Below are 22,204 nucleotides of genomic sequence, written 5' to 3'. Positions count from 1 at the left end.
TGCTATTAGATGCTGTCCCGGGGAATTGTGTGCTGGCAGCCAGCCGGTGTGCGCAGAGGAGCAGTAAGTATTAAAATAAAAAATTTGGGGATAGCTAGAGTAAGTTTAGAGGTCGGGGAAGAGGGAGGCAGGATAGGGTTAGGGAAGTTCCCTCCCAGTCCACTCTTTTATTGGAGCAGGCTGGGAGGGAACTGGTCAAAGCCCGATCATGTCCTAGCATGATTCTTTTAAAATCCCACCCCCCCCCGCACGCGGAAATCACATTTTATAACATGCGCGTGCCGACACGCGCATGTTATAAAATAGCCACATCCATGTGCGCTCGCGGGCCTTTTAAAATCTACCCCTACGAGAATAATTTTGTAAATTGCTCATGTGCACTCATTTACGCATGTATGTAGGTGCACATAAAGTTGCTGCTGTAATTTATAATCTGTATAGAAAGGATATGCGCAGGTTATAAAATCCAAGTACTTATACGCGCACAAATGCTCATGTGTGTAAAAATCCGAGCTGCGCAAGTTTGGCAAGTAGCCAGATAAATCCGAAAAGAGCTATTTAGATGGGCAAGTAGTGCTTTTCAGATTTATTCAACTATGTAGGCCTGCTTCTGCCGCTACTTATCCGAATAATTTCAAATTTGTCTGACTAAGTAACGGGAAAGACACTGCTTGGCCAAATAAGTTGGAAATTAGCCAGATAAGTGTGCGCAAATCATAGTCCCACATATTTTTACTTCCAGTTTTAAAAGGTTATGCCTGTAGATTTTAATCGCATTAATTTGATGCTTTTACCCCCCCCCCCCATGAGTCTGCTTATACACACGTAAGTCAGGGTATTTAATAACATGCGTACAGCAATGAAATAACCAATTTCACCAATTAGTCTACCAATTCACCCAGTGCTTCTGCAGCACATGAAATCTGAAGTCCCCCCATGGCACCTTGACCCTCTACCCAGTCATTTTTTCACTTAACAATGTTAATGATCACTTACACCAGATATTGAGCAGAAGTAAATATATGGAAGTAAAACACATAAATGCATCACTTTGGCAGGTTTTACAATAGCAACTTATTTGGATAAATGTTGGCCCCACCTCGGAATGCTCCAGCAAACCCCTTTCTTACACACGCAAGTTACTCGCATATACGGATTTACATGTGTAAGTTGCAGTGTTGAAAATAACATATATTCATGTTGTGCTATTTTATGCATACGAGCGCTAATTTTTATGCACATGACATTTGAAAATTCACCTGTATCTGTCTAAAAAACAGGATAGAAATGCACTTTTTGGCAGGCAGGAAGAAAATGTGAATATCTTGGATTTGTTTGAAAAATTTGGTCAATATTTTCAAAGAACTGAACTCCAATTAGAAATTCTCCATTGCTTTCTGTGGTTACTGTTAGATCTGTTGAATGTCGACCACCATTCCATTCCAAAAGCCTTGTTCCCCATCATTCTTCCAGCAGTTTGGCCCATAGCAACACAAGCCTACAGAAAAGGAAAAGTAACTGAAGCAGCTACTGACAATGGCACCAAAAGACACTTTCAAAGCCATCTCCGAAAATATATCCAAAAGCACACAGACCACACATACATTAGAACATAAGAACATGCCATACTGGGTCAGACCAAGGGTCCATCAAACCCAGCATCCCGTTTCCAACAGTGGCCAATCCAAGCCATAAGAACCTGGCAAGTACCCAAAAACTAAGTCTATTCCATGTTACCATTGCTAGTAATAGCAGTGGCTATTTTCGAAGTCAGCTTAATTAATAGCAGGTAATGGACTTCTCCAAGAACTTATCCAATCCTTTTTTAAACACAGCTATACTAACTGCACTAACCACATCCTCTGGCAATAAATTCCAGAGTTTAATTGTGCGTTGAGTAAAAAAGAACTTTCTCCGATTAGTTTTAAAGGTGCCCCATGCTAACTTCATGGAGTGCCCCCTAATCTTTCTATTATCCGAAAGAGTAAATAACCGATTCACATCTACCCATTCTAGACCTCTCATGATTTTAAACACCTCTATCATATCCCCCCTCAGCCGTCTCTTCTCCAAGCTGAACAGCCCTAACCTCTTTAGTCTTTCCTCCTAGGGGAGCTGTTCCATTCCCCTTATCATTTTGGTAGCCCTTCTCTGTACCTTCTCCATTGCAGTTATATCTTTTTTGAGATGCAGCGACCAGAATTGTACACAGTATTCAAGGTGCGGTCTCACCATGGAGCGATACAGAGGCATTATGACATTTTCAGTTTTATTCACCATTCCCTTTCTAATAATTCCCAACATTCTGTTTGCTTTTTTGACTGCCGCAGCACACTGAACCGATGATTTCAATGTGTTATCCACTATGACGCCTAGATCTCTTTCTTGGGTTGTAGCACCTAATATGGAACCTAACATTGTGTAACTATAGCATGGGTTATTTTTCCCTATATGCATCATCTTGCATTTATCCACATTAAATTTCATCTGCCATTTGGATGCCCAATTTTCCAGTCTCACAAGTTCTTCCTGCAATTTATCACAATCTGCTTGTGATTTAACTACTCTGAACAATTTTGTATCATCTGCAAATTTGCTTATCTCACTTGTATTTCTTTCCAGATCATTTGCAAATATATTGAAAAATAAGGGTCCCAGTACAGATCCCTGAGGTACTCCATTGCCCACTCCCTTCCACTGAGAAAATTGTCCATTTAATTCTACTCTCTGTTTCCTGTCTTTTAGCCAGTTTGCAATCCACGAAAGGACATCACCATCTAGCCCATGACTTTTTACTTTTCCTAGAAGCCTCTCATGAGGAACTTTGTCAAACACCTTCTGAAATTCCAAGTATACTACATCTACCGGTTCACCTTTATCCACATGTTTATTAACTCCTTCAAAAAAGTGAAGCAGATTTGTGAGGCAAGACTTGCCTTGAGTAAAGCCTACACAACTCACCACTCCCACCCATACCTACACATATGTTCCCTTCATCCACAGGCACCATACACTCCCAATCACCTGCTAAACCCAATCACAGTCCTTCCACAAATCTATGTTGGTAAGCATTGCTGAAGCAATGCCTCTGCATGTTTTCCCAACTTGTTACTTCTTTTTATTATTAATAACAGTAATAGTAAGAATAATTTAGTTTGTAACTATATTAGAGTTGGTAAAGGTTAATAATGAAGTACAGTCTCATTAGGATGAAAGAACAGATCAACCCCACAGGGATGTTAAATAGCAACACTGTCACTCTGGCAGGACTATGAATATTTGAATCTTTGCATTTCCACTGTTGATTGCTCTGTTAGTGCAAAATTTATAATCCCACAAGCCTTAAAAGTAGTTTTAGTGTTTATATGGCATTTCTTTTTATTTTTTTTTCATATAACAAAAATGACATATTTATCTATGGAACAAGGCTTGTTTATTGAATGCTTTGTAGTACTTGACAGTTGATCTATTTTATTGTACTTTGGGACTTATTTACTAAAGTACATTAAAGGTAATGCATATGCTTGTGTTTTGTCATCAATGCAAAATAACCTGTTTTAGCTTGCTAAATAATTAAGGGACCTATTAAAACATATTAAGACTCATTGTTAATAAATAGGCCCCACTGAAATTAATGGGGCCTATTTACTAACAGCATATATTATCATGTTCTGGTAAATAGGCATGGAAAGCAGCTCATTAATATTCAAATGAAAACATTCTGTTATGGTTTTGAGGTGTTGGAGTGGATTCTTGGGTACTGTGGTGATGGCCGCTCCCATGGGGAGGGAGCCTTGTGAGGGACCGCAGTACTAGACTAGACTCGGGACTCGTAAACACAGAATATTTGTCTTTATTATACAGCAGGATTACCACCAGAGTTGGCAGTAGTGAGATGATCCAATAAGAGCAGTCCAGGGGCCCTCGGCAGAGGAGACCCATCCCACAATGATAGATGTAGCAGCTCTTGGTAGTATAGGGAGTCCCGGATGTAGGTTCCCAGTGCTGAGCTGTAGGTGAGATAGACTGACAAAGGTTAGATTACTCACTAAGTTGGTAGCTGTATTGATGGAGATCCCAGCAGGCAGAAGTAGTTGGATTGCAGGCATCAAAGTAGGGCGAGCAGGCCCTTGAGGAGCGAGTACCTGGTATCCCAGATAGGCACCTGAAAGAAAGCTTAGGGCCCCCGAGGAGCGGGTACTCAGGTTAGATGAAATACCCCGAAGGGCAGCAAGGAAACAGCAGAGTAGCTCAGACCGGAGGCATTCCAATCCTTGCTAACTCGAATTGTTAGCAAACAAAGGGCAAGCTAAATACCCAGATGGCGAGACGTCACTCGAGGGGGATGCCCCTGAGGTTCCCGCCATGACGTGGATAAAGACGTGGGTGGCGTGCGTGCACGCACCCTAGGAGGACCTCAGGAGAAACATGGCGGATAGCCTTGCCATTGCCATTCCGGGGACGCCGGAGAGAGCGGCATGAAGATGCGGCAGTAGCCATCATCCCAAGGCTAGCAGGGAGAGCAGAAAGAAAGGTAAGGCACAGAGGTCGAAGACGTCTGAGACCGACGGACGCAACACATATACTGTGTTAAGTCACATGATTTCCCTTAATGCATTGGCTAATGCTAAAACAACTTTTCTGGAGATGTAGTTAAGTTGAAATTAGCCTATGCCAGCAATCACAAGCCCCAGTGTGGGCACTGATCACTTTCTCTCCTCCCCCTCACAAAGTCTAAAGCAGTCCCCAGCAAGATCCTCCAACTCCTCCTCCCTAAATGTCCAAAGAATCCCCTGGCAGCCCACTCTCTTCCTCTTCCCCCAGCAGTCCCTATTAAGAGGCTCCAGGGTCCCAATCCAACCCCTAAGGCCTCATTCCTCCCATAATTCCCTATGCCTTCAGAGGGAGGAGGGAGCACACCTTCCACTGTTGCCAATTTAAAAATGATAGTTGATCCCATGTGCTCCTTTGCTCTGAATGTGCCATGGAGATGGATCAGAACTTCAGAACCCCTTGATTAGGATGTTATGGCTTGGGGGATAGGGCCCCTGGGGGCTTCTTTGGACATTTGGTGAGGTGAGAGTATCAAGCTGCTGGAGACTTCTTTAGATATCCAGATGCCTGGGACTTCTTTGAATATTGAAATGGGAAAGAGATTCACCATTGTACAGCTCTTTGGACATTGGGGTTATGAGTGGAGGAGCCACTAATGACTTTTTTGGTCATTCGAAAGGGGGGGGGGGTCGAGGGACATTAGGTTGCCAGAGACTTCTTTGGACATCTGGAGAAGCAGAGGGAATCAGAATTCTTTGATCATCTGGAGTGGGGAATTGGGGAAGTTGGCTATAGAGGGGGCTTATTCCTCAAAGGGGAGGAACTGGGGAGAACTGAGCCCAACAAATGGGGTCATGTTACCATATTTGGTATTGCTGTGTATTACAGGTGGTGTAATGCATCTGTGTCCTTTCCATTTTTAACACCAAATTTACTAAAGCCTTAATGCCCTTCAGAAAATTGGTTTTAAAACTGGAAAGAATGCACGATTTTAACATATTTTAATAAATAAGCCTATCTTTTTTTTTGTGACGCTCTAGTAGTCTAAATCAGGATGTTTTACAGTAAATTACATACTGGTTTAATGAGCTTTCACCCCCCAAGGAATTTAAAATCTAAAAAGTAAATTTTAAAAGAGATAATTACACAAAAAGGGCTACATACGCATGCATATGGCCCGTGTGCGAACACCATGCGTTTTATTCATGTCCATATATACGTGCATGAGGAAAATAATACATGTAAAAAAAGAGGTAATTCAGAAGCATTCCAGGGGCCAACATTTACTGTATAAGTTGCTATTTTAGAACCTGCCAAAGTGATGAACATAAATCTGTTACTTGCATATATTTTTACCTGCTAATTATGTGGTGTAATTGAGAATAAAAGTGTTTATTGTTAAATACTGACTAGGTAATGGATGTGGGTAAACCTAGGGAAGTTCAGGCTGAAGAACCAAGAGGATATCGATGACCTAGAGATGGATTAAGCAAAGTAGTGGCCACATTGGTAAAACTAGTAATTTCCTTCACGCGCGTATTTTTTTATATTCCTTGACTTGTGCATGTAAAAGCCGGCAAGTGCTAAAGAAAATACACGTGTGAAATCTCCATGAGTAAATATTTAAAATTAGGAGCACAAATACAGATGTTTAGGAAATGCATTCCACTTATTTGGATAAGTTTCGACTTAGCCGCAAAAGTCTTCAAAAGTGTTACTTATCCGGCTAAGTAAGATAGCCAGGTAAGCCTTAAGTCACTAGTTATTTGGCTATCTTACTTATCCAGCTAAGTAGTGCTTTTCTTTTACTTATCTGGCCTTCTCACTTACTGGTTAACTTTAAAAGACGTGTGCGGGCGTCCATGTGCATGCAGTTCCCATAAGAACATAAGATATGCCATACTGAGTCAGACCAACAGTGGCCAATCCAAGTCACAAATACCTGGCAAGTATCCAAACATTAAATAAATCACAAACTACTATTGCTTATTAATTACCATCATAGCAGTTTATGGATTTATCCTCTGGGAACTTATCCAAACCTTTTTTAAACCCAGTTACACTAACTGTTGTAACCACATCCTCTGGCAATGAATTCCAGAGCATAACTATGTGGTGAGTGAAAAACATTTTCTTCCATTTGTTTTAAATGAGCTACTTGCTAACTTCATGGAATGCCTCCTTGTCCTTCTATTATCTGAGAGAATAAATAACCAATTTACATTAACTTGTTCAAGTCCTTTCATGATTTTGTAGACTTCTATCATATCCCACCTCAGTTGTCTCTTCTCCAAAGTGAACAACCCTAACTTCTTATGCCTTTCCTCATAGGGCAGCCATTTCATGCACCATATCATTTTGGTCGCCCTTCTCTGCACTTTCCCCAGTGCAACTATATCTTTTTTGAGATGTGGTGACCTGAACTGCACACAGTATTCAAGGTGCGGTCTCACAATGGAATGATAGCGAGCGAGCGAAGCGTACTTTCATTGGCCTGAGCGCCCGTCAATTTGGGCGCTCCAGCCAATGAAAGCACATAGACGGGCGCGCGTGACGTCACTGCGTGCGTCACGCCCGTCTATGTGCTTTTATTGGCTAGAGCGCCCAAATTGACGGACGCTCCAGCCAATGAAAGCACATAGATGGGCGTGCTTTCATTGGCTGAGCGCCCGTGGGTACCTGAGACAATAGGAGATCAAGTGACTTGCACATTCAGTGTTGGTGGTAGAAATGGAATTTGAATCCAGGTCTCCTGATTACTAATGTATTATTCTAATCACTAAATCAGCTACCTAGTAGAAACCATCATGTTACATTAACTCTGCTAAAATGATTAAAAAAAAAAAAAAATCAAAATGGTGCATATCTCCTGCTGTAAGCACGCTTAGGGCTTTTAAAATTAGCCGTTAGCTGAGTAAGTAGTGTTTTTTGACCCTTATCTTTGTAAGTGTCAAACAAGTGTTGACTTTGTTGCTACTTAGCTGGATAAGTAAAACCTTATCCAGCTATGTTGAAAATACATGTTGCATATCTTTTACATACGTGAGCAGGTTATAAGGTAGATTTATATGTATTATGAGCATGCGTGCCCCTATGTAAGTGTATATGGGTACACTCGCGCATGTTTTAAAGTTATCTTCTTTGTGGGTACCTGAGACAATAGGAGATCAAGTGACTTGCACATTGAGTGTTGGTGGTAGAAATGGAATTTGAATCCAGGTCTCCTGATTACTAATGTATTATTCTAATCACTAAATCAGCTACCTAGTAGAAACCATCATGTTACATTAACTCTGCTAAAATGATTAAAAAAAAAAAAAAAATCAAAATGGTGCCAATAAGTGCTGGTAGTGCTCTTTCAACAGCACAGAATCTCAGTCTCACAGCTGGTTATACTTATCCTTCCTGTAAACCTTGCAGGGAGCAATCATGCTGTACAGAGGGACATATGAGAATGAAATAATATTTACATTATCTATGTTTATTTCTATATGTATTTTTGATGATTCTGTATGCCACTTTGGGCACATGTGAATTATCAAGTTATAAATAAAGCAGTATTTGGATTTGGATCACTGAATAAAACCACCATGACCCTATTTCATCATTGGTCTACAATAGCTTAATTATGTAGTAAATGTTTTGTTTACTTCATCTGTGTTCTTTCTTTTCAGGAAGAATCCACAACACAAGCTAGAATACAAACATACTAAATGTCCAGGTAAAATGATTTTGCTAAATAAACTGTTATTGATGTATAATAATGTATTAAACAATCTAGAGCAGTGATGGTGAACTCCAGTCCTCGAGTGCCACAAACAGGTCAGGTTTCAGGATATCCACAATGAATATGCATGAGATAGATTTGCATAAAATGAGGCAGTGCATGCAAATCTGTCTTCTGCATATTCATTGTAGAAATCCTGAAAACCTGGCCGTTTATGGCACTCAAGGACTGGAGTTCACCATCACTGCTCTAGGGGACGATGCAATAAATGAGCGCGGAAAACGGGTGCTTAGTGTTGAGCGCCAACATTCCTAATGCGCGCCCAGCCACCTCTCCTGGGTGCGCAATTCAATATTTAAATGAGGGGTCACACTGTCAAGGAGGCGCTAGGGACAAATGTGCACCCTAGCGCCTCCTTGGTAGTGGGTGCCCAGGAGAGGTGACTGTCAGCAGGTTAGAAAATCGGACGCTCAATTTTACGAACATCCGTTTTCCTAACCTGTGCACAGCCACGGGTTAGGAAAACAGACGCTCATTAATTGAGCATCCATTTCCCTAACCTCACTGCCGGCACTTTGTTTTTTTTTAATTCTTTTTTTTAACCTTTTGGTTCCCCCTACTTAATATTGCCATGATATTAAGTCAGAGTATGTATAAAAAAGCAGTATTTTCTGCTTTCATCATTGGTCTACATTTTTTTGGGCTTCTCAGAAATTAACGCCTGCTCTATTGTTGCATATTATGAGCACTATTATTTTCGCGGGGGGGGGGGGGGGGGGGGGGGTGGACACACATTTTGGATGCTCTGATTACCTTATAGCATAAGGGGTTGTGGACGGTCATCCAACCACAGGTTAAACAGTGCGCTTGGCTGAGCATTGGCCCCCTAATGTTTTGGTACATGGAGAGCCAGTAGTTTAAAACTGCCAGCAGTCTATGGTATCCTGCAGGTTGAGAAGCAATCCATGTTTGGTTGTATTGATTTCAATGATGCAGTCTATGGCAAATAAAAGTAGCTGGCATTTGATCACTTTGCAGTTATATAGAGACTTTTGAATCTCAAAGGTAATAATTGTACCATATTTATCTCCCTCAAAATGTTTTTAATCACATATCTGAAATATTTATATGTATGTCATCCAACAATTTTATAAAATTGCCAATGTGCACAACTGAATGTAAGAAGTGTTAAAATTGTAAACAAACGGGTGGATTGGTCAGTTGGAGCTTCAGGGGTGGATTGGTGAACCAGCAAATCTGGTCACATGGTAGAAGGCAGCATTTCTTTCCAGATCCTCCTTTCTATTTCTATAGACTGCTGCTGTCTTGTGATAGGGGCAAATGCTGGGCGGTGACATTTTAGAAAATGGTCCCCGCCAGGGCCTAGAGCCTATGGGGGTTACTCAGGGTCCCTACTGAATCATCAGGGTGACATTTTGAGTTAAGGAGCAATCCAGGGGGTGGGAGGATCCATTAGACTATCAGAGATTGTTGTAGATAAGGAGGAGTCCATGGGGGGGGGGGGGGGGGGGGGGGGGGAAGAGTGCTTGCTACTGGGGATGGAAGGCCTGATTTTTGAATTGAGAAATTTAATATGAAAGTGAAGGTGTTGGGGCGGAGGCAGGGCTCACCATGTGACTTATTTTCTGTTCTTTTTTTATTGTTATTATTATTATTATTTTGGGTCACCCTTAGAAATGGTGAAGGGGTGGTTGGGAGATCTGCCCAGACCCCCTGGGTAGGATTTGACAAATGGGGGGTTCTTTTGAGCCCCTGGTGGCCCTTTAAGGTGATGGTGGCCCCAGAAAAAGGGGGCCGCCATCACGTTTATGTCCCCTTTTTCCTCATGGTATCTTTTCTTGTGGGATTTTTTTCCCCCAAAAAAAATCCACGGTGTTTTACCACAGGGGAAAATAAAATGGGAATGCCTCCCCCCCTGTGTTGTTTTAGTGCAACCTACTGTATTTGCCCCCTCCTGCGTTAAAATACAGCAGCATAGTAAATGACCCATATATCTCCTGTTATACTGAGACAGGCCTTTCTCACAGGACAAGCAGGATGGTAATCTTCACATATGGGTGACCTCACAGGATTGAGCCCTGTGCGAAAACTTTTCTGTCAAATTTTCTACAAAGCTTTGACTGACACTGGCACACTAAGTGCACTGAGCATGCTCAGCCTGCAATTATCCCTGTGAGTCACAGATGTCTCCCTCAGTCTTCTTTTTTCCGCTCTGCAGTAAAGTAAACATAGCAGTTAGGAGCTCTGTGAGAAATTCTAACACATTTTCCTTACGGAAATACTTAAACTTTTACTTTACAAACACTTTTCCCTGCATGCGTCTCCCTTCGCGTATTTATTTATTTATTTATTTATTTATTATTTTTGTTATACCGAGTTTCATGATAGGCATCACATCAACCCGGTTTACAAATAACAATGTGTGTAAAGTATAGCGTAACGTAATAAATATTTCCAATAGAACTGTGAACTTTAAATACAGAGAATCAATTAAAAGGTGTGAGAAAGTTACAATAAAACAGGGAAAATAAACTTGGAACTGGAAGAGGGGAGAGGTTAAACGTATGTTTATTCGACGCTCGGTAAGTACTATGCCCTGTTTTTTCGGTCGGTTCCTGTCACCTCCCTGGCCTGCCAACCGACTGTGGCCTTCCCTCTCCCTATGTTGTCAGTTAGCCACACATAGCCTGTGAGTGTTCCTCTGTGACACTCTGCCTGGTTATTAGCACTAGTGGGACAGGGACTTTTATGGTTTCCGTTGCCACCAGGGCCCCTGTCGATTCAGGTCCTTCGATTTCCTCGGTACCCTCGCGTAGTTGATGCCCCCATTGCTACAGTCTGTACCCCCTTCAGACCATCCTGGACTCTTAGATGCTATCGGTACCCCTCCCCCACGGTACTCTGATGCCATTGTCCCTGCATCGTTTCTATCAGTGCCATCCATGTTTTTTCATCCATGGCACTGATTTTTCCTTCGGTTTCATCGGTGCCATCATTGCCCGGATGGATGCCATCGACATACACTTTGTATCGTCGCTGCCATCCATGCTCGGGTCGATGCCACCGTCACCCGGGGCACTTCCCTCGATGCCAGGGTTATTTCCATCGATGCCATCCTTTATTTTATGGATGCCATTGATGCCCAGGTCCTTTCCATCAATGCCAGGTCTATTCCATCAATGAGCATCGATGCCAGGTCGATTCTATTGATGCCCGGGTCGTTTCCATCGATGCCCGGGTCGATTCCATCGATGGCCATCGATGCTCGGGTCGATTCCATCGATGGCCATCGATGCCCGGGTCGATTCCATCGATGGAGTCCATGCCAACATTGATTCCATCGGTGCCCATGTCCGTGGCATGGATGCCATTGGTACCCGAGTCAATCCAATTGATACCGTCGATATCCGTGGCCATATCATCAATGCCCGTGGCCATGCCACCGATGCCGTCGGCGCCCGCCTCCATACATCGATGCCCACGTCGTTTCCATCGGTGTCTTCGACATTCCTGTCGATGCGGTCATCGACTCTGTCGATGCTGGTATCATTTTTTCTGATACTAACGATGGTTTTTCGATTATTCGATGCCACATCGTTCCCATATATGCCTACGCCGATGCCGTCAGTGCTCCGTCACTGTCATTATTGCTCTGGCCGAGTCATCAATGTTTTTTCATATATACTTTTAACGATACCCTCGACACCGCTTCGGCTGCCATCGACACCGTCAATACCGACATAGCACCGCCACGTAATGTCCTCACCTAAACACAGTGCTCCATGTTTTGGGTTCTTATTAAAGCCCCGTATTATTAATGCATTCCCTGTATCACCCTTTACAATGTGCTCCTGTTGACTTTTTCTCACAATAACCTTCTCCCCGATGACCTCGTGAGCTGTTTACAGTGTTCTCCATGTATTATCCCCACAATGTGCTCCTTGTATTATCTTTTCAATGTGCTCCTGTCGACTTTTCCCTCTTCCGCCCCCCGTTGAGGAACCGTCGTTCCCTGTAAATAGTTACCCAGTTTCCATTTGTTCATGTTTTTCTCTTGTATGCATCGTTTACTGTTCTATGTAATGACACTGCCAAAAAGTTTTAAGTTATCTGTAAACCGACACGATGTGCAAACAGTTGTCGGTATATAAAAACCTATAAATAAATAAATTAGCCTGCGACACTACATAGTGCCAGGAGCAGTGCAGGCATGCTGACAGTCCGTCATCAGTCGCCATCCAAGACAGCAAGGGCATCCATCTCGGCACTGGGGAAAGACCGGGCCGAGCACTGTGGCATGCATTGTCACCGAAACGGTGACCGTCCGCCACTGACGCCATCCAGCACATCGGTGCTATCCTTCTCGATGCTGGACAATGCTCGGGCCAAGCAACATCACCTCTGCCATCGGCACTGTTCCGCACAGTTTTGGCAGTCCTTGGTGCTCTAGAAACACCGGAACAAGTTCCGAAGAATTCTGCACTGGCGTCACAAGACATCAAGCCGCTGCGACGAAGGCCGGTTCACGAGCTCGTTAATCGGCTCCCCTGTTCCCAAGGTGTGCCCCACCGACATCGGTGGGGAATTGTGGCCCTCCACAAAATACTACTGTGGTTGCGCCAGCCACGCTCAGCCTGTCTCCTCTATACCTGCGCCACCATACCAGGCATCAGAGTTGAGACGGGCGTCTACTCCCTCGATGACACCTGGAATCCATGGAGCCAGCAATCTTCACCGGCTCGTCCTTCGGCGATCCACGTCGGATGGTAAGTACCCGCTTCTGCGGCATTCCCATTGAGATGTGTTCTCTAATTCGGGCCACATGGTTCAAAAAGTTCTAGGTTATGTACCTTCCAAGAACCGTATTAGTGTCACATATCGCTATGATAGCTATGTCAGCCACAATACCAAGAGAACCTCTCTCTCATTTCTTTGGGATTGCATCAGGGCATACTCCCTTTTTCAGCAACGAGGCTCTGTACTGATTAATGCTCTGGCTTCTGAGTCCTGCTTCAGAACCAAAGTTCCAGGTGCATTCGTTGATCTGCTAAACACGAGATCCAGCAAATGCTGCCTCAAGTGCAAGTCCACCTCGAAGCCTGATGACAGCACACAGAAATGCAGACTTTACCGCTCACACTCCCGTGGGAGGTTACATGATATCCAGATTACATCAGCCCCTTCAGTTGGACACCTCCTGGTCTCCCAACTGGCCGGTTATCAGAGCGGCCAGTTGGGAGACTGGTTATCAGAGCGGCCGGTTATCAGAGCGGCCACCCCACCTTGTACCAAGGTTCCCGGTACACTTCCCCAGATGCTACAAAGCGCAAAGGGGGGAAGGGGGGGTTGGGGAATTTTAATTACACTATTCTTTCTTTCAACAGAAAGTAGTTACTTTCCGCCCATCCTGGACCTCAGAAATACCAACTTTCTTCTGAAGGCACAGGAAAAATGGTATGTCTCGTTACCATGCTTCCATATCGCAGTAAGTACATTACCTCTAATCTTTCTATGTGCTTTATGGCGAGTCAACAATATTACAATCCCAAGTTCTGCCATTTGCACCAGCTTCGGCAACTGGGGTATTCATTGAATCACTATCGTTGAATGCTGCTTCTCTGCGGAGTGCAACATCATTCACGCTTTTCCTTGCATGGACAGCTGCATAACCACAGTCAGTCCACGCAAGGAGCTCTTACTTCTTCATGACTCACTATACATTTACTAACTGGTATTACTGTCACTGCCATAAATCCCTTATACAACACTTCTGGACACCACAGTCACAATGACCTTCCTGTCCAGCATACGCGCAGACATTCTAATAAATTCTTACATGTAACTGTGTGCATTTTTCCATAACCTCAGCCCCTCAATTCTTCATTGTCGGGCTATGGGGTTTTTTCACTATGCACTTTCCTCATAGATCCAAAACTGCTATGGGTTAGATTCAGTGAAATTCCATTATCAGTGGGTCTAAGCTGTTCAACCGCTTTCGTCCCTCATCTATATTGCAGATCTAGAACCAAAACCTAGTCTGATCCTGCTCATGTTCGCATTTCCTCAGGGTTGTAAGTTTGACCTAAAATCTTCTCAACCCAATATGCGTCTATTCCACTCCAGGCACAGTTTCACATAAACTTCCTGGAGCTTGTAGCCATGCGTTATACCCTTATTCCTTCCAATACTGCCTCTGCAACAAATCTTTGTACATACAGACAGACAGCATAGGGACAATGTGCTTTCCAACACACAAGCACGCACAACCTCTTAGCTGCTCTGCAAGGAAGCTGCGCAGCTCTACCCTTGGCCCTTGCTCACTCCATGCATCCTCGGGCCACTTATCTAAGAGACTTACTGAATGCACTAGCAGACCTTCTCCATATAGGTTTCCATCCTCTAGAATGGTCTCAAACTACATGTGTAGCGAGAAAAATCTTCTAGCGCTGAGGTCAACCGAACTTGCCCTCTGCGTCCAAATCGAACCATACGGTGCACAGATTCTACTCCCTACACATGTTTCCAATGCATTCCCATAGATGCCTTTCTTCCTTCAAGGGCATCTTAAATGTGTCTCTTCCGCTGCCTTTCATAGCCAGCACTTTTCTAATGCTGAACCGGGACGGGGTTCACTGTTCCTCAGACCCACGTCCTGGCCGAGACCAGTATGCTTCCCATACTTCTCAATCTATCACACCAGTAACCAGTTCGCCTTCTCACCAGTCAGTCACAAATCGTAGACTTACTGATGTTCTCAGGTACTGGTAGCATCACAAAACCTTCCACACATAAACCCTACCATTCAAAATGGCATGATTTACCACACGACGCATACAAAAGGGTATTACCCTTTTTCTTTTTTCTACACCATTCTTTTCTCTTGCTCCCTTGGATTCTGCTCCCCAGACATCCTCCACATAGGTACACCTCTGTTCCAATTGGTGTATCGTTTGGGAGTGGGGATACCTGATTAATGGTAAAACCCCTTCTGAGTCAGCTTACCATGGATTATCCACTGATCAAGCCGCCTCTATTTTCACTAGTCACGGAACGGAACCTATATCTTATCTTTTAAGTCTCATACGTTCTTCGTTCGAGCCTTTCCATTGCTCTCATTTCAAAGTTTGACGTGGGAAATTTTTTCCCTCATAAATGTCATTTCTGCCAACAGGGTCAGTGAGTTACACACCTTGTTACATACTCATCTGACCCTGCGTTCCTCCGTGACCAAGTGGTTTTTTCGAATTCAACTTCCTATCTTTCTTAATTGTAGACATTGCATCTCACCTTACTCAGAATATACTCTGCCCATTTTTTCCAACACCTCTCTCTCACCAGAGAGAAAGGTTTTTTTTCCACTTCTTGCACAGTAATAGTGCACTTGCATTCTATCTAGATCACACTACATTCCATAGGAATTCCACCTAACTCTTTCCTTCTGTGGCAAGAGTCAAGCTGCGAGTTCCAGTGGGCAAACAGACCTATTCCTCCTAAATGATGGTCTGTATCTCTTTTTCCTACCAACAAGCAGGCATTTCACTACAACACTGTGTGTAACTACACTCTGTTGCGTCTGTCCCGGCCTTAATAGCTTCCCCTCGGCCGCTGCTGCTTGCACATATTTATCAGGCTGCAACCTGGAGTTCTCTCCATACCGTCGCAGCCCATTCTTGCTTAGATATGACTAGCCGGCATGCTCCATGTTTGGCCAGTCCGTCTACTCTTATTCTTTTTGGTTTCACTACCCAATATCCTTCCACCAACCCGTTAAGGGTTTCAGGATGCCGTCCAATCCAAATTCCACCCCCGATATTGCGCCTTTCGCACGTCTTGGGTGCATTTGGTGCACTCTCGAGCATCCTCAGCTCGGTACTCACCCATATGTGAGGACTACTATCCTGCGTGTCCTGTGAGAAAGCAAGGGTAGCTTACCTATAACAGGTATTCTCACAGGACAGCAGGATGTTAGTCCTCATGAAACCCACCTGCCACCCCGCAGAGTTGGGTCTGTATACGTTTTTACGTTTATTTTAGTTTTGCTTGCCCTTTTAGCTATAAGACGAGATTGAGGGAGACACCTGTGGTCACAGGGATAATTGCAGGCTGAGCATGCTCAGTGCACTCAGTGCCAGTGTCAGTCAAAGCTTTGTAGAAACTTTGACAGAAAAGTTTTCCGTACAGGGCTCCATCCTGTGATGTCACACATATGTGAGGACTAACATCCTGCTGTCTGTGAGAATACCTGTTACAGGTAAGCAACACTTGCTTTCTCTGTAAGGGTATGTTATGACTTTTAGGGAACAATTTTCAATAGCCCAGGTTGTGTACAAAGTACTCAGGTTACTTTTGTCAGTGTAATTTGCACCAGTTTCCCTTCTAAAATGAGAAGGTCCAAAGTATGTGCTTTAAAAGGTTCCAGATAGTTTACACCTTCCATTTGAGTGGCTGGTCAAGCTGGAGCAAAATAGCATAGAAATCCGCATGTTGTTTTCTTTTCTTTTTTTTCCATTTAATTTGTATTGAATTTTATTCCATAAATAGACATTTTACCAACTTGATAACAATTCATCCCAAGCCCTTGTCTCTAATAAAAGTTTCTAAGTGAAGGTCAGTGAGTACAAATGATACATTATCAGACTGAAACTTTTGGAGCTGGGATCTTCATGAGCTTCATGATCTTGCTGAAACTAAGTGTAAATTTATTTGTAATTTACCTGTGCTTAATGTAATAGGGCTTTATATTAGCAAAAGATTGTGCCTTTTCTGTTAAGGGCATTTTTGAAATTGATACATGAAAGAGAGCTATTTTGTCTGCTTTCTAGGGCTAAGAATTAAAATAAAGACCAGCCAGTCCTCCTAGCCATTGTTTATTTCCCTCCCTCCCAGAGAAAGGAGAAAGGTGCATAGTGGTATAGTGAAATTGAAAGGGGATAAGGATCAATGGGTGGAGAGAGATGATGAATTAGCAGAAATATTAAACAAATACTTCAGTTCAGTGTTCACTAAGGAAGACCGTGGAGAAGAACCGTCACTTGTTATCAAGACTGTAGAAGGGGATGGATTAGATTTAACTCCATTTATGGAAGATGATGTATGGGAAGAGCTAAGAAAATTGAAAGTGGCAAAGCCATGGTGCCTAATGAGTTTCACCCCAGAATACTGAGGGAAGTCAGAGATGTGCTGGCGGGTCCACTGTGTGATCTGTTCAATAGATTCCTGGAAAAGGGTGTTATGCCTAGTGACTGGAGAAGAGCAGTGATAGTCCCACTTCACAAGAGTGGAAGCAGAAAAGAGGCTGGAAACTACAGGCCAGTTGGCATCTCCTTGGTGGTGGGAAAATGAATAGAGACTCTGCTGAAGGAAAGGATGGGGAACTATCTACAATCCAGTGGGTTGCTCGATTAGAAGCAGCATGGATTCACCAGGGGATGGTCCTGTCAGACGATTCTAATTGATTTCTTTGATTGGGTGACTAGGGAACTGGATCAGGGAAGAGCGCTCGATGTAATTTACTTGGATTTTAGTAAAGCTTTTGATGCGGTCCCACATAGAAGACTCAACAAAATGAGAAGCTTGGGAGTCAGCTCCAAGGTGTTGGCATAGATTACAAACTGGTTGACAGATAGAAGACAACGGGTAATAGTAAATGGAACATACTCTGAAGAGAGAATAGTGTTAAGTGGAGTGCCACAGGGATCAGTGTTGGGACCAGTTCTGTTCAACATCTTCGTGAGCGACATTGCGGAAGGGATAGAAGATAAAGTTTGTCTATTTGCGGATGATACTAAGATCTGCAACAGAGTGGACATGCCGGAAGGAGTACAGAGAATGTGGTGGGATTTAAGGAAGCTGGAAGAGTGGTCGAAGATATGGCAGCTGGGATTCAATGCCAAGAAATGCAGTCATGATTCTGGGATGTGGTAATCTGAAAGAACTATATGCGTTGGGGGGTGAAGGGCTGATGTGCAAGGAGCAGGAGAGAGACCCTGGGGTGATAGTGTCTAACGACCTGTAGTTGACGAAGCAGTGTGACATGGCAATAGCCAAAGCCAGAAGAATGCTGGGTTGCATAGAGAGAGGAATATCTAGTAAGAAAAAGGAAGTGGTAATCCCCTTGTACAGGTCCTTGGTGAGGCCTCACCTGGAGTATTGTGTTCAGTTCTGGAGACTGTACCTCAAAGGAGACAGAGACAGGATGGAGGCGGTTCAGAGAAGAGTGACCAAAATGGTGGGTGGTCTCCATCGAATGACTTATGAGGAGAGGTTGAAGAACCTGAATATGTATACCCTGGAGGAGAGGAGGAGCAGGGGTGATATGATACAGACCTTCAGCTACTTGAAAGGATTTAATGATCCATTTTCGTCAATAAACCTTTTCCATTGGAAACAATTTAGTAGAACTAGGGGTCATGATTTGAAACTCCAGGGAGGAAGACTTAGAACCAATGTCAGGAAATATTCTTCACTGAGAAGGTGGTGGATGCCTGGAATGCTCTTCTGGAGGAAGTGGTGAAGACTAAAACTGTGATGGATTTCAAAGGGGCATGGGATAAACACTGCGGATTCCTAAAGGCTAGAGGATGGGAATAAATAAAAAGGCTTGGGGGTAACCTGCACGGAGCGGCAGTTACTATCCTTAACAGAAACGGGGGGTAACCTGCACGGAACAGCAGATACTACCTTGGAAAGCTTACTGGGCAGACCAAATGGACCATTTTGGTCTTTTTCTGCTGTCATTACTAAGTTACTATGTTACTATAGACATTTTATATAGAAATTTAAGAAAGTGGCCCTAAGTCCAAATATTTATGTCTCAACTGTAGAAACTGCTTCCTTCGAGTTTGCATCACCTGGGAAGCATCCAGGAAAACTTGTTTTTTGTCCACAGAATGGAATATCTTTATTCCTACAGAACTTCTGAAACACCATACCCTTCTCTTACTCCGAACAAAAAGAAGCCAGGAGAGTTGCTCTCATAGGTCCATGATCATTAGAAGCCTCAAGGAAATCAGATAGAGAAAGGACTCTCTAAGCAGAGAGTGAATCCCACCCTCAACAGGAGAAAAGACATCTTATTTTTAGGATTATAATACATTTTGAAAAGATTAGGATAATTGTCTTCAATTATCATTAAGAATTCCATAAGATATTTCCTAAATAATTCCTGATAATTCCTGAGCTGATAATAGTCTACTTTACGGAAAATGTAAAAATAGCAAATTCTTCTCACTATATTGATTTTCCGTATTTTCTACTTGACTGTGCGTAGCAAATTATCTTTGATTTGTGTTGCAGCTGTGGATTGCAGTGAGGCTATCTGAACAGTAACATTAGAACATGTAATCTCAAGAGTATTCTACTGTTCCTGGAATTTAGATTTAGAATCCTTTATCAATTTAAAAAGTTACAGCATAGAAGAGGACATAGTATGATCTAGTTAATGACTACATGCCAAATGTCAAACAAATATGTAATGTCTCATCAGTCACCTCAGGCGCATGAAAAGACATTGAAACAGATAGAAAAGGTGCTCTTTTATTCTCTGAGAGATACATTTTATTTTATTTATTTATTTATTTTGAACTTTTCTATACCGACATTCTTGTGGCAAGATACATATCATATCGATTTACAGTGTAACACAAAATTGCAACTAGCATTACATGGAACCGGGTTACATAGAACTGGGAGAACAGAAGATACAACTGGAGGAAGAATAAGCAACTGTTAACAAGTGAGGCATTTAGAGAACGAAGAATCGATTAGGCGGAAGACTGTAAATCTCCACCAGTACAATTTAAAATAAATATAAGTAAAAGTAAAATAAATAGATATACAATAATAAGTCAGTGAAGGAGGTCATGGAAATGTTCGTAGAGGTATGTTAGTGGTAATACTCATCTGGTTATGGATAGGCTTGTTTGAAAAGTAAGTTAATGGTGAAGATCGTCTGGTTATGGGTAGGCTAGTTTGAATAGCCAGGTTCTGAGTTTCTTTTTGAAAGTCAGAAGGCATGGTTCTTGCCGGAGTTCTGGGGGAAGAGCGTTCTATTGAGAGGGACCAGCGGTGGATAGAGCACGTCTCCTTAAGGCTTTCTTTGCTGGTGGGGCATAGAGTGTGTCTTTGTATGCAGATCTAATCAGTCTTGAGGATTCATGGGAATGTAGAGGAATGTTAAGATCAAGAGGTGTTAGATTGTGCATGGCTTTATAGATTATCATAAGTATTTTGTAGAGAATTCTAAATTTGATGGGAAGCCAGTGTAGGTTGTGAAGTATGGGTGTGATGTGCTCTCTTCTATTGGAGTTAGACAGGATCCTAGCGGCGGAGTTCTGAACCATCTGCAGGGGTCTGATAGTGTTTGCTGGAAGACCTAGAAGGAGCGAATTACAATAGTCGATTTTTGAGAAAATGATGGACTGAAGCACTGTCCGGTAGTCATGGAAGTGGAGGAGGGGTTTCAACTTTTTCAGTACTTGAAGTTTGAAGAAATAGTCTTTTGAGGTTGTATTGATAAATTTTTTTAGGTTGAACTGTTTATCCAGAATAACCCCAAGGTCTCTGACATGCGGGGAGATATTAATTTGAAAAGTGATTGGTATTTTGTTTAGTCCGTACTTGTCGTCATGTGATATAGTTGATTAGGTTGTTAGTGTTTAGGACTAGGTTCAGGCTGGCGAGGAGGTGGTTGATTGATTGATTGAAGGCAATTGTTCCAGAAGCTGAGAGTTTTGGAGAGGGATTCCTTGATGGGGATTAATACCTGCATGTCATCAGCGTATATGTAGTGTTTTAGGTTAAGATTTGCTAGAAGCTGGCAGAGCGGAAGAAGATAAATGTTGAAAAGAGTAGGAGAGAGGGAAGAACCTTGTGGGACTCCAAAGGAGGAGCTGACGGGGTGGGATTCTTTGTTATTGATTTTGACCTTAAAGCATCTATTATTGAGAAAAGATTTGAACCATCTGTGTGCCGTCCCAGTGATACCAATGTCCGAGAGGCGTTCTAAAAGAATTGCATGGCTCACTGTATCGAATGCCGCGGATAAATCGAGAAGAGCAAGGAGGTATGGTTGTTTTGTTTCTAGGCTGAGGATGATAGTGTCTGAAAGAGAGATTAATAGTGATTCTGTATTTAGTGATTTTCGGAATCCGAACTGAGCTGGGGCAAGAATCTTGTGTAAGTCCAGATATTCAGAGAGTTGCTTGTTTACGATTTTTTCTATAAGTTTCGCAATAAACGGTAAGTTAGCTATCAGATGGAAGTTGGCGGGGTCATCAGGTGACAAGTTTGTTTTTTTTAGCAACGGTTTGATTATCACGATCTTAAGGGCGTCTGGAACCAGCCCTTGAGCAAGAGAGCAATTGATGATTTCTGAAATAGGCTTCGCTACAATTTTTGGGATGGAGATGAGGAGATTTGATGGTATTGGGTCCGGATGAGAGGATGGTTTGAGCTTCTTGAGCAAGATTTCAATCTCCAATGAGGAAGTGGGCTCGAATGATTCAAGTCTAGAATTTTGCTGAATAGTGGTGTTATAGGGGGAATAAGACTGGTGATTATTGGCATTAAGTGATGCTCCCAGGTTGGAGATTTTTTTATCGAAGAAAATAGCTAGTTCTGTAGCTTTGGTTTCGGCTTGGTCGTCGGGAATGGTTGGTGGGGCAGTTTTTGTAAGAGATGAGACGTAGAGAACAGGGCTTTGGAGTCAAAGATGAAGTGATGAATTTTTTGGGCGAAGAAGTCTCTCTTCGTACAGAGGATCATATTCCTGTAACTGTGCATGGTATCTTTGTAGGCGGCCTTTGTCTCTGCGGAAGGGTTTTTTCCGCCATCTGTGTTCTTTGCTTCTAAGATCTTGTTTTAGGGAAGATGAATGCAGTGATTTTAAAATGTACAAATGTT

The 22,204-nt window shown here is 42.9% G+C and overlaps 1 protein-coding gene across 2 annotated transcripts in view; it reads left to right on the top strand.

Moving 5' to 3' along the window:
* APLF (aprataxin and PNKP like factor) overlaps positions 1-22,204 on the top strand; it is a 447,297-nt gene that overhangs the window by 379,735 nt on the left and 45,358 nt on the right. For both annotated transcript variants that reach the window (XM_029593580.1, XM_029593581.1), the window contains exon 9: positions 8,229-8,275. In XM_029593580.1, coding sequence (XP_029449440.1) covers positions 8,229-8,275 — 47 coding nt within the window. The remainder of the gene's footprint in view (positions 1-8,228; positions 8,276-22,204) is intronic.

The sequence above is a fragment of the Rhinatrema bivittatum genome, chromosome 3 (assembly GCF_901001135.1).
Source record: "Rhinatrema bivittatum chromosome 3, aRhiBiv1.1, whole genome shotgun sequence".
Taxonomy (NCBI): Eukaryota; Metazoa; Chordata; class Amphibia; order Gymnophiona; family Rhinatrematidae; genus Rhinatrema; species Rhinatrema bivittatum.
The sequence above is the reverse complement of the archived record's forward strand: the minus strand, read 5'-3'. Positions and strand labels throughout refer to the sequence as shown.